Source organism: Cygnus atratus, chromosome 2 (assembly GCF_013377495.2).
Source record: "Cygnus atratus isolate AKBS03 ecotype Queensland, Australia chromosome 2, CAtr_DNAZoo_HiC_assembly, whole genome shotgun sequence".
Lineage (NCBI taxonomy): Eukaryota > Metazoa > Chordata > Aves > Anseriformes > Anatidae > Cygnus > Cygnus atratus.
This window is the reverse complement of record NC_066363.1, coordinates 36,920,837-36,933,136: the sequence shown is the minus strand read 5'-3', so window position 1 is coordinate 36,933,136 and position 12,300 is coordinate 36,920,837. Positions and strand designations below refer to the sequence as shown.

At 39.2% G+C, this 12,300-nt stretch overlaps 1 protein-coding gene across 1 annotated transcript in view; it reads right to left on the bottom strand.

Annotated features, from left to right (window-relative positions):
• CHN2 (chimerin 2) overlaps nucleotides 1–12,300 on the bottom strand; it is a 165,678-nt gene that overhangs the window by 70,688 nt on the left and 82,690 nt on the right. The window contains exons 4-5 of the mRNA XM_035556385.2: nucleotides 3,379–3,410; nucleotides 169–282 (exon numbers count right to left, since the gene is read on the bottom strand). Coding sequence (XP_035412278.2) covers nucleotides 169–282; nucleotides 3,379–3,410 — 146 coding nt within the window. The remainder of the gene's footprint in view (nucleotides 1–168; nucleotides 283–3,378; nucleotides 3,411–12,300) is intronic.

The following is a 12,300-nucleotide window of genomic DNA, read 5'->3' as shown; positions in this document are numbered from 1 at the left end:
AGTGCTGCGATTGTCAGACTGCTGACAAGAGGGTGCAAAACCAACCCGACACCATGAAGTGTCCAGTGGACATGGACACAGCCATCACTCAAAAGGGACTGACACAAAACCTCCTGCATTAAATACATTTACAGTTGAACTATAAGCCTCTATTAAAACAGCATTTACCTGAGAGCAAGTGTATAGCAGCCGGGTTGCCGCTGGCTTTCTCTAAGAATGTATGCTCCTTCTACACCAGCAAGTATCTCATCTGCTTGCTCCCGAGAAATGATGCCATGAAACCTAAGGAAAGACATTGCCGTGACTTTCAAAACAATTCAACCAGAAATGCCTCTCCCTCTACCCCAGAAACCATTGGAAAACTGAGATCATGCAACAGGACACAACACTGTCTCACACTTTTGTGATAATTTGAGCCTCACACCAGACCCCTGCTTCCAATGCAAGGACCGGGCAAGTGAAGAGGGAAGAGCAAAGAATAGCTTGGTGTCCCCCAGAGATCTTTTTTTCCATAAATGCCCCATCTTTTCACAACTTTTATCCTCTACCAGTCTATGTGTCTCTTCCTTGTTTCCTTTCTAGAGGCTTTATGACAGTAGAAAATTGGGCAATAATGGTATCATTTTTATTGAAAATGGAGATGACAAAATTAAAATAAGAGGTCATTCTTATTACTGGTTTGCTTTAGGTCTTATATTAACATTGCTTACCTAATTTTGTAGCTGAAACTGAGCAGAAAAATGGCAACAATTACTCAAAATTCTATTCTGTACATATTGAAGTAGAAGAAGATATAGAATATCCTTGAGAACAATTCTGTTTTCTTTATTTCAGTTCCTCATTCAGTGTTGGAAAAAAGCAAAATGGTATTTTGCCATTGCTATTTTAAGAAAGAAAGAGGCCCTAGGATGCCCAATTAACCTTACAATAATCAATATTTAACTATGATCTTTCCTTAAGTATAAATGTAGGCTTTACAGCAGTTCAAGTCTTAACTCCTACACACATTTTGTTGGCTGATAATTCTCTGAGGGTCTCCTCAGAGGTTTTCAAAGTTTCTATTTTTGATGCTGTCTCTGAAAAACAGCACTAAGACGTACTGGCCTTAAGCACTTTCTCTTTCCTGACAATACATATGAAGTGGCATGTTTCTAACACTGCCTCTGGTATGGTAGTGAAAGAGAAGAAAAACACATTGGATGTAAATGCAATTGCTCTGTTCTCTTAAGTTGCCTTTTCACAGTTAATACATGTTGGAAGTATTAGGTTTAGGTGATCTTTCCATAGTGACTTTATACTAAAATAGATGTAAACTGATTCATACTTTCTGTACTGGTAGGGACACATTCATTTTCTGCCACATACAAATTAAAACAAGCATCCCCTAGATGAAATAATTTAAGCAGGTCTTTACCAGTAAACTCACAGCAATTCATATGCCTAGTTAAAAGTAATGAGCACAGGCTATTTGTCACCAGAAGCTCATTATGAAATAAAGGTTAGATACCAGTAAAAGAGCTCACCTGGTGCTCAGTATAAGAAACCACTGGGACAGGATACTTGAAGCACCTTGAAATTTCTTTAACCATGGATATTAAATATTGGGTAATCCATGCTTTCTCGTAGATGTTTTTGTATATTTATGCAAGGGCATAAACCAGCTGTACATTGTACAAGATCGCCTGAACTCAGTCTCCTGCCTCTGACAGCAGCAGACAATAAATGCTTACAGAAAGAGTGCAGGAAGCAGTGAAATACTTCTTTCACTTCTCATCCCTGTCTGTCCATCACTGCTTCAGCCAGAAGTTGTGTCTGATCAGCTGTGACCTTACCCTTCATGAATCAGAGAACCTCACTTGGAAACCCTTCAATATTGCTATGCTTTTGGCATCCACAGCATCCTGTGCAATGAGCATGAGAGGGACACCCTGAATGTCCCTCTTTTTGACATCCACTGAGGAAGGCCTGTTTATTTTCCTCATATGGCAGGTGCTGCTGCCCATCACTTTGCTCTGCCTTTCATTTTTTCTATACCCTCTGTAAAAAGGAGGGAGGAAGGATAGAGGAACCAGAACAACCTGCGCTACTTAAAATGAAGCCACCCCATGGATTTATACAGTAATATTTTTTTATTATTATTTTCTGTTTCTGTCCCTAGAAATTCCTGATTCTCTTTCCAAGCACTACTGAACACTGAGTCAATTACTTGTCAGCTGTTCTGAAATCTTTCTGAGTGGCAATAACTGATGTGCTCTCACAAAGGTGATTTCTTGCAATTCCTGCCAGCGCTACTGCTCCACACTCCTACGGCATGCCAACAGGATGGGAGCTGCCTCGGTAAAAGATTGTGGTAATAGTTTTAAAATCCTGCCTAAGACAGCGTGATGGGTTACTTAGCTGGGTACTTACTATCTTTGACTCAGTTGTACTTTGGTGGCTAGATCTGAATTCCCAATTGTTTAAGATAACATTAAAAAATGAAACTACAGTAATTAGGGGCAAGCTGCTGGCTCTTGAGCTTTTTGACAGTAGGAAAGGATCATTAAACACAGATGATGTGTCTGGGATGGAAGAAAAATAGAACACAGGATCTAAGCAATTTCTCCAGCAATAAGGGGTTAAGCCTCAGCGGTAAAGGCCAAATGCCAGCTTTGCAAATGGTGTGTAACCAGGAGATCTGGGTGCCTGCTGTAGTGGCTTTTCCCTTCAGCTCTACCTGCTCAGAGCTCCTTGCCAGTGCTGAATCCAGCCCCTTTAAACCTACTCATAGGCAAGAAAACTGCTGAGCATGAAGGAATTGTACTTTAGTGATTCCTTTATCTGTCTTAGAATAAAAATGCACCAACTCTCAGGGTATTTTGGACCTTGTGACTTTACCAGGGAGAATAGCATTTTGACACACAGCAGCATACTTGCATACTTCCATAACCAGGGCTGGGTGTTAGGGTGGAGAAAGCACAGGAACACACTTCATAAGGCAGGGACAGAGACAAGATGCTTCTCTCCTCCCCAGCCCAATGCAGGACCACAGGTAGATTAAAATGACAACGAAAATAAAAGGAAAAAAACACTCAAGACAATATTTTTTTTTTCCTTCCCAAACTGTCCTAAGAAAAGCAACACAAACACGCAGGCTGCAATAATGGCACAGTTCATGGATTGTGATCAGCAGTACTGGACAGTAACATCCCTAAAATATTTGGCATTCACGGTAATTAGCTTTCAGCTGAAGTAAAAAGCAAAATGAAATATTTTTAAAATATTTTTTCAGAATGCCATTGTGGTGGTGTTTTTTATTTGTGTGTTTGCTTACTTTTAATTCTAGTACTACAACTTCCAGATACAGCTAACAGATACTTAAAAGAGAAAGATACTTACTCTCTTCCATAATACTTTGGTCTGTTTTCCACCTAAATTTTGAAAGAAAAGAAAAAAAATATTTTAAACACACTTGGTTTTAAATAAGAAACATAAACATAAACTGTGCTTCGTTATTGAGTACTACTGCACCCATCTAAGTGTTGAAATTCTGCAGATTCAAAACTGTGACTGGAACATGACAACACAGAAGAGCAGAAAAATGAAACAAGAAGAGGTGTTTTTATTGATGTATTTCTGGAGAGAATAGCATGTATCAATGGTGAAAAAACCTACGGAACTACACGTAATTGCATAAAATCTGATCAAATGGATAAAGGATAGTTTACTGTATTTTTTGCCACTAACATTTATATAATAAAATAAGACAGTTTTTGTTATACATCCTTTAGCTTCCTAAAAACATTTTTTGCCTATATATGGCAACCAACCAAAGATAAAAAAATTACTATCCTTGGGAAAAACTAGGTTTTTGGATTTAGATGTAGTCTTAAATTCCTTGAAGTCTCAAGAACTTGAGGGCCTGATCCAAAGTATACCGAAGTTGCTGGAAGAACTCCCAATTATTTTAAAGACCTTGGAACCAAGTTCTGGGAATGTAATGTTTTTATACAGAAACTTGGGATGGTCTGACTCTTTGATTCATTTCTCAAGCACCAATTTACTCAAGCACTTTTGGTAAATTCTTAAAAAACCAAGCTCCCCAGCCTCATAACCCCTTATTTCTTCTACAGCCTCTGACTTCAGTTTGCCTTGATTGCTAGATTGTCTGCTTGGTCTCAACAGTTGCACCTTCTGCATACAACCAACCCATGGACAACCACACTGTGACTTTCTGGATGAAGATTTACATTGCCGCATATGCTGTCATCGATAAATAACCTCCTCGATGCAGTGCATACACTGCTGTGGTGTGCCCTAACTTACTGAATGTAGCAAAGATGCTAAGTGAGGATATTTCCAAGAAATTCATAGCTCCTGGAGAGGGCTGACAGGTAAATCAGGGAGCAGAACTACAATCTGCATCTCTGCATCTTGGCGGAGGCCGGCGGGGAGGCCGGCAGCTGTGCAGCAGGAGGAGGAGGATGCCAGCAGGGGGCACGTCTTCCCCAGCTTTCACAAAGGGGCTGGGGCACTGGTACCTTACCATGTGCAGAAACCGATTCAATTAGTACGTAATTTATTGCTACGTATTCATTTTCAGATTTTAAGGCATTCAGATATATGCATTCATTCGAGTGTTGTTATAAGGAGATGCTTTTTCTCTCTAGTCTCCCTTCAGCTTTACAATAATGTCATCCACCTGACTGCAACTTCAGCCAGCATTGTCATGTGCAAGTGCAGCAGGACTCAATAAAAGATATATATATAAAGTCTCCCAATTATTAAAATAAACCGAGTGAGTGCATACCTGAGTAAAGCTGCCCATGTAAATGGAGTTACTCCTTCATACATAGCAACACACACATGAAAAAAAATTGTGGTTTCAGGACTATTTTATTATTTAGGATAAAACCACTGAATTTTCACCACTTTATCTCACTAGAATCATAGAATCAATAAGGACCTTTGTTCTTGTTTTGATTAAATCTCATTATTTCACTCATAAAAACTTCAAATTGATGGAGGCCTTTTACTTCTCAATAACAAATGCATAAATGTCACTTTTTTTGATTCAATCATCTATACACCATGCACTAAATTGAAGCAGCCGCCTTTGTACCCTGCAGTCACTAAGGCTCCAATACAGTGCAGAATGAGCTAAAGTCTGTACAAGATAATGAGAATCTTCAATGGAAGTCCTATGGGAGTTCAATCAAGACCTTACTGTGCTTCTTTTCCAGCTCGGCATTTCTTTCCTAGCACAGCACTAACAATAGCAGTATCAAACGCTTGAAATTCCTGCCAGGGAATAATACCTTGATGCAAACATTTTGGAGCTCTGAGGGGCAGGAATAAAAGGAAAAAGCAAACACAGAAGAGAAGAGAGCAAAATCAGAGGAATTGCCAGTTCCTATAGGTGCTGTGTTTCTGTGTGCATACATGGCAACGCAGAAATGACAGCATATGAATTCAATTTCTTTTTTAAACTTTCCTAGCTCACTTTTCATATGAACACTGGAAATTTGAAAGGAGTGTTAAGGTTTCATGTAAAAGTCATCTGCATCACACAGAAATTATAAGAGATTAGAGAGGTCTTTGTTAAAAGCGTCACTATTTAAACCAGCCTAGTCATACTCCTGAACACTGCCACATTTTCACTAGTAAAAGAACTCAAGAAAAAAAAAAGCTGTTTTACCTCAGAAAGAGGATGTTGTTGATATGTTCATTCTGCGTAGCTTGACCTGACCTTATTATCTTGGACCTGTCACCCTTATTAGACCTTTGTGACCCTCCGAAGTATATATTTAGTTGGGAACTTAATTAAAAAATGGGTATCAGAAGCTGAGTTAGGTTTACATGAGACCACCACATGTAATCCTCTCCATGATGGGAAAAAAAAGGCCACTTAATACATTGAAAATGGTGACAAGGAACAAACAGAGGAACTTTCATTCCCACAGTAAGCCAAATAAAACCTTCACAGCACATAAGGTAAAGTGTGACTTTCATTTGGATTCGGAATCTGCTTCTTTTTTAAAAATACATTTGCTTTGATTCTGTACAGAGTAAACCCCACCACTTTCCATCTACCTCAGAAATACAAAGAGGTGAGTTACAGAAATACAGAGATGAGTTAGCAGTACTAGCACCCACCCTCAAAATTGCCTGTAAGCACAAGTTCCCTCACAAATACAAAAAAATATGTAGTAACAGTTTAAAAGAATTCTGGAAATACCTCCCTGAGCAAATGGAGGTACATTCTGAATCCCTCTCACGACACCATTTATGCAAAAATCCAGATTTGTCTGTGACATTTTTGTCATTTAACAAGCAACCAACTGGAATGCCCTGCACACTGTGATTTCTGTTTTTCCTGCTGTTCATGAGTTAAAAGATTTGCTTTTCTGAATATCCACACAAAGCCCACCAAATCCTATCTTCTTGCCCTCTCCATAAAACAGACCCCTTCCTTTTTAGTACCCAGGTGTCTAAAATGGCCACAAATGTCAGCACTTTGTTTTAGGCAAGAAAGATATTGCAGTATTTTGTGAAGTGAAGCTCCAGATCTGCCAGAGCATCCAGGAAAATAAATGCAAGCTACGGTGTACCGCAATCAAAAACCTCTCTTCTCTGCTCACTGCAACCTTTAGCCTGAAATAATCATTAAGCTCCTAACCAACTTCACTGCTAGGAACAAATACAAGGAAACAAAGTTACAGCAAGATAAAAGATCAAAATAACATCAGGGTCTCTAGATCAAAACCAGAATGTTGGACTGAACTTGGAAATAAACCAAAAGCCTACACAATTGATGGAGCAGAAGCTTAAAAGTATCAAAGCAGCCAGTAGTTCTGCTTTGCACCAACTGCAGACTCTGTACAGACTTCAAGGGAAAGCCTAAATATCCCAGAAGGCAAAGGTGACTGAAATTCAGCTGGGATTAGCTTTTCCTCTCCTGCTATAAATGGGCTCTCATGCATGCACACAAAGTCGGACAGATCCAATGCAGAGAATCCTTCACTGGGGACAGAACAGGAAATCCACAGGTAGACAAGTGACTGCTTCCCTGTGGCACAATAAGCAAATTTATTCTGAGGACACGTGCAATTTTTTTTTTTCTTTTTCCTTTTTTAATAGATAATGGGTGATGAAGAACACTTTTATCACTTTTCATATAGCCCTCACAATCTCACAGTTCCCTTGTTGAAAAATGACCACATTTCCCAGGTGGTTTTATACATCATCCTGGCCAGTCTCTCTAGATATTCAGCACTGGGAGAACTGTGAGGGGTTGAATCATTTTGGATTCTTGCACAGATAGACGCAAACAAAATACAAACCTGAAGAAAATTATGTAAGGCAAATAATAGGCCTTAACTTGTGAAAACATATATTTGCCTTAAAGAGCTCTGCAGCGCGCTTTTACTACTCCCATAGAGAGAGCAAATAAATGGATTCTCTGTCTCCACTAAAAGTAAGTGACAACTTTCAACTTAAATGTGAGGTGGCAATTTTCGGGCTTAGAAAAAGGTATTATTGCCAATTTCAAACCAAAAATGTTTCTGCAGAGCAGGCCTTTATGGCAATTGCTCCAAAAACTCAGTGGAAAACACTCAAAATTACTACTGAAATGCATAGTTGTATGAATTATGAATTATCAGTGAATGCCAAAATTGTTTAAAACCGTAGTCATATTGATCAGGAAGCATACAGTATGGTAAAACAGCCTTAAATCATTAATTTCAGTAACGAGTTCAGTACTCCTACAAAACCAGCAACATTCAAAGACATCTAATCCTGAAGCACGCTCAAAGACAAATGAAACTCAGCACAACTCTGCCAGCTCTCTCCAAAAGCATTTAGGAGCATGTTTGAGAGGCTCTGCATAGTCTTACCTTGACTCCCAGCCTGCCAAACCAGACTGCCTCTCCCCATCCCAGAAAACAGACTCACCTGTACACTTAGTCTAGTTTTACAAGTTGTTTTTTTTTTACGACATTACAGCATATTCAAGGTGTGGAATCAGTTGTACTGGGGTTTAAACACAACAATGAGAAGGAAATAAGCCTTCTTCATAAAAACACACTGGCTATCTAAGCTAATCCAATATATTACCTTTACATAATTTTGAAGTTTACTGAATTGTAATGCACTGGGATTTGTGGCTCCTCTTTTGGCCAGGATGGTTTCACCCTGGAATGACATACTCCTGCTAATGTACAGATTATTGTATTAAAATCCTACACCACTCTGCAAGATAACTCATCACAAAACTACTGGGAATCATATAGGCAGGAGGTAAGTATGCCCTAATGTGATAGATTTTCATTGCAAGCATCTACATCCAAGCCACACTGCACTGAAGATTTGAAGATGCCCTGAAGAATTCTTTCTGCCAAAGTACTATCACAGAAATAAGATAACTCTAATTTCCAAAAAAATTTAATTTCTCTTCAGCTTCATTGCACAAGACATATTTCTTTATCCAGTGGCCAAAGCTGAAATATGGAGATGTTGGAATGAAAACTAAGAAATCCAAAATCCCTCTCTAGGACAGCAATCTGTCTGTAATTCAGAAGGGCCAGCATGCCATAGCATTGTAGGTCTACCTATTTCAACCACTGCTTCAATACAACTATATGGAGAATATGAAAAGGAAAAGGAAACAAGGCATATAAGGCATAAGATGCATGCATAGCTTTTTGTTCATCTCCCCCTTATACAGAATGAGCAGAGACACAAGATCCAAGAGTTTAAAATGTCAGTGTGGTCACTTTATTGCAGGCAGTGAGGCATTTACCCAAAGGAAGCTTAATCTAAACATTTTTCTGTTTGGAACAATGTTATTTATTTTTCAGTAATTCTAGTTAACTAGCCATAAATACCATTTTCAGCTCAGTAAAAGAGAAATAGAAGAACTGGAAGAGAAGTCTTCAAAGGAAGCCCAGACTATAAAGAAAACATAGTCTGAATTGTTCAGCTTTTGGCATAATTGTCATGAACCAAGTGCAAACTATTGCCTCAGAATCAATAACAGAAAAGGATTACGGAAAATTGTAAGCACTCATTAATATTAAAAACAGTACTGGAGTAGAAACTATGCTGTATTTCATTACTTCTTTAATACATTTTTTTTTTGCCTCCCCATCTTTCTAAAAGAAATCTCTGTTTAGATCAATTAACATGTCTAACTTTCCCTCCAAATAGGACAAATTATTTTACTTCAATGCCTCTTAAGCAATTTAACTTGGGAAACACTTCTTTTTGCAAAGAAATGTTTATCCGCCCCTTTTTATTACTTTTTGCCTACTTTCTTGCTACTACATTTTCAGGCTTGCTGCCATCAATGTTTTCAAAGAGAAGCAAATCTTGTCCTTGCGAAAAGCCTCACATCATACAGCCTGTTGATAATTTTGCCAGTAGAAGTAGCAGCAGTGTAACTAACATCTGCACTCCCCAACCAAGGACAGGCCAATTATAGGCAGTTAGTATGTGCATACCTAATGAAAAGCTGATCTTTTCCCCAAAGATTTCCAGTCAATGGCATTCAGTATGACTGATGGGACAGGCTTCATACGACTAGCCTCTCCAGGCCACATAACTTCACGAGTATGTTCATATATTTTGACTACGTGATGAGGGAGGAACAAAGACATTCCTCAGAAAGAAATCAACTCTGCATAAGGCACCAGAACATATTATGCCTGCACTGTCCATGTTTCAGAGGCTTTCCAGAAAGAAAAATCACATGAACGGTTTTGGAAGTCTGCAGCTTCTTTTGTCATTTAGTCACAGAGCCGCGTTATGGCCAATCGATGGAAACACACACAGCCACATGATGGTGAGGGACTGTGGTGCCTCTAAGACAAGAGAGTAGCTGGGAGAAAGATGTCAAAAGCATTCAAAATACCAGAGGGACAACAACTAGACAGGTTTCCACAGAAAAGCATCCTGGCATCATTACAAATCATAACGTGAACATGAATCAGTGATGCTGTCTGTTCCAAAAAACACCAAAACCAGAATACCACTCAAAGCATTGGGATATGAAAACAAGAGTGCAGCCAACAAGACACCTTGGAGTAATCCTCTCCTTGCAATTTCCACTCAGAAAGCCTCTAGCTGGAACCCTGAGTGTAGTTTTGGGCACCACATCCCAAGAAAGACTGGAGCAAATAACCAGATGAGCAGGGATTCAGCGAATGTGAAAGACATGAAAAGAGATTAGCTTAAGGAAGAGAAGACAGAGAGGGGCTGTAGCAGACAGGTACGAGAAAGGCAGCCTTTAAGGGGAAATAAAATAATCTGCTCTGTGTATGCTTACTAGACATGGCAAGAAGTAAAGCTGCAAGAAGGATGATTAAGCCTAGATCTTAGGAAAGTGTTAAAAATAATTAAGCACTAAAAAAATAATCAGAGGTAATCATTAAATCTTCAACTGTGGAAGGCTCTAAGAAGAACATATGCAAACACCTCCTCTTGATTTTTGGATGACAAACTCTCGAGTCTCCTCGGGACAAGATATGAGATACAGCCTGTTCCTCATCTCTGCCTGCTCTCAGGAAATCGAGATTCACAAGGAGCAGACCGAATAGGTTACATAAATCCCACATAAAACTGCCGCAAGACAATGTCTGTGCCCACCTCTGCGAGGCTCTCAGGACAGCAGGGAGAAGGCAGTGGACTGAAGGGAGCGCTCTAGAGGAGAAGGCCAAGCCTTCAGGTGATGTCACCCCTAACCTAAATAGCATAAAACAGTTTAGATCTGTCAAGCACAGTGAAGGGCCAAATTGTGCTGGATATCTTCAAACGAAACATTCTGCTGTAAAACTTACACAGCTGGGGAGGATACAGGGCTGGAATGCTTCACTGTGAGGGAGAATGCAAAAGGAATGACAGAACTGAAGAACTCAAAAGAATGTTTTTATTAACTGCTGTTCAAAGCTGCACAACTTCTCTGGTCTGATTGCTTGCTGTAACCTACAGACAAGGTAAGATGCATAATGACCCTTCCTCAGAAGGACAATGCATCACAAAGAAACGCAGGAAGCTCAGCAGCTCTGATTCTTTCTGTGGCACTTACTGAACGCTGATTTCCATTCTATCAAAGTTATTTCTATCATTTTTGAAGACAAAGAATTTAACAAGAATCGGGTTGGTTTGTTTGCTTGCTTGCAAAACTTTCAAAAGAGCTGCTGTAAGGCATCTTGTATGAGGGTATTTTTAACTTGAGTTAGTTTCCTATCTATGACCTTGAGCAAGCTCCCTCAGTCCAGCATACAATAATCAATACAGCAGACAAAACACTTTATAAACTCCAGAAGGTTATAAAAATTTCCCCAACACTGACATCTGCTATAGTCAGTAAAACAGAATACATTTCTGTATACACTCAGCTCTAACAGGGAAAAGCATAACTGAACAAGAAAAAAAAACAACACAAATATTTTGTGACCTAATAAAATAACGTGCTCCTGAATATGAGCTAAAATAAATTGAAATAAATTTTAATCAAGAAGGCTGCTGCTAAACAGTCAGGAGAGACAGGGTCAGGTTCAAACAACTTCAATAGCAAAAGCAGGAGTCATCTATTTTGTTATGCAGTTTCCACTTACACAGTAAGGGCATCATTAAATGTAAAAAGGAAGATCAATGTTAACTTGAATGTTAGATGAAAAATTTAAATATAGTATTTAAACTATGCTCCCTTTTTCCAAGATTGATATGTTGAGTCATTTAAATGGGAGGCAAAATATCCCCAACAGCAGCAGATAAATGCAGCAATCCATATCAGTGCTATAAATGCTGCTTGCACTTCTGTAACCAGTGAGAAGCACTAAAACCTTCATGACACATGCCAAAACAGTCCACAGTACATCTGCACAAACACACTGTGTTATGTCACCTGCTCTGATGCATCCCCAAAAGCCATGTTTTTTAACCAGGCCACTGTTAGTATTTGATGTAAAAATATGTCCCTCCAGCAAGGGGCCTAGAGAATGCAATTGCAAATTACCAAAGGAGCATTTGTAACCAATCTGCTGCAGACTGATTAGAAACTCAAGTGTGGAGAGGGGATGCAGAAGAAAAATCAGGAAACGGGACATCAAAACTGAGAGTGGGCTAGGAAGAGAGGGCCTTGATTAAGCCCCTGTTTAGCATCTTGGGGTGTGATATGTACTGCTACGTCATTACACCAGGAGAACATCTGTCCATGGGGACACTGAAAGGATGAAAGCTAAAATCCAGGGAGAAAGAAGAATATTCATTCAGTTAATCTCCTGTCACTGACTTCATGAATACTTCTGCTCTGTACTT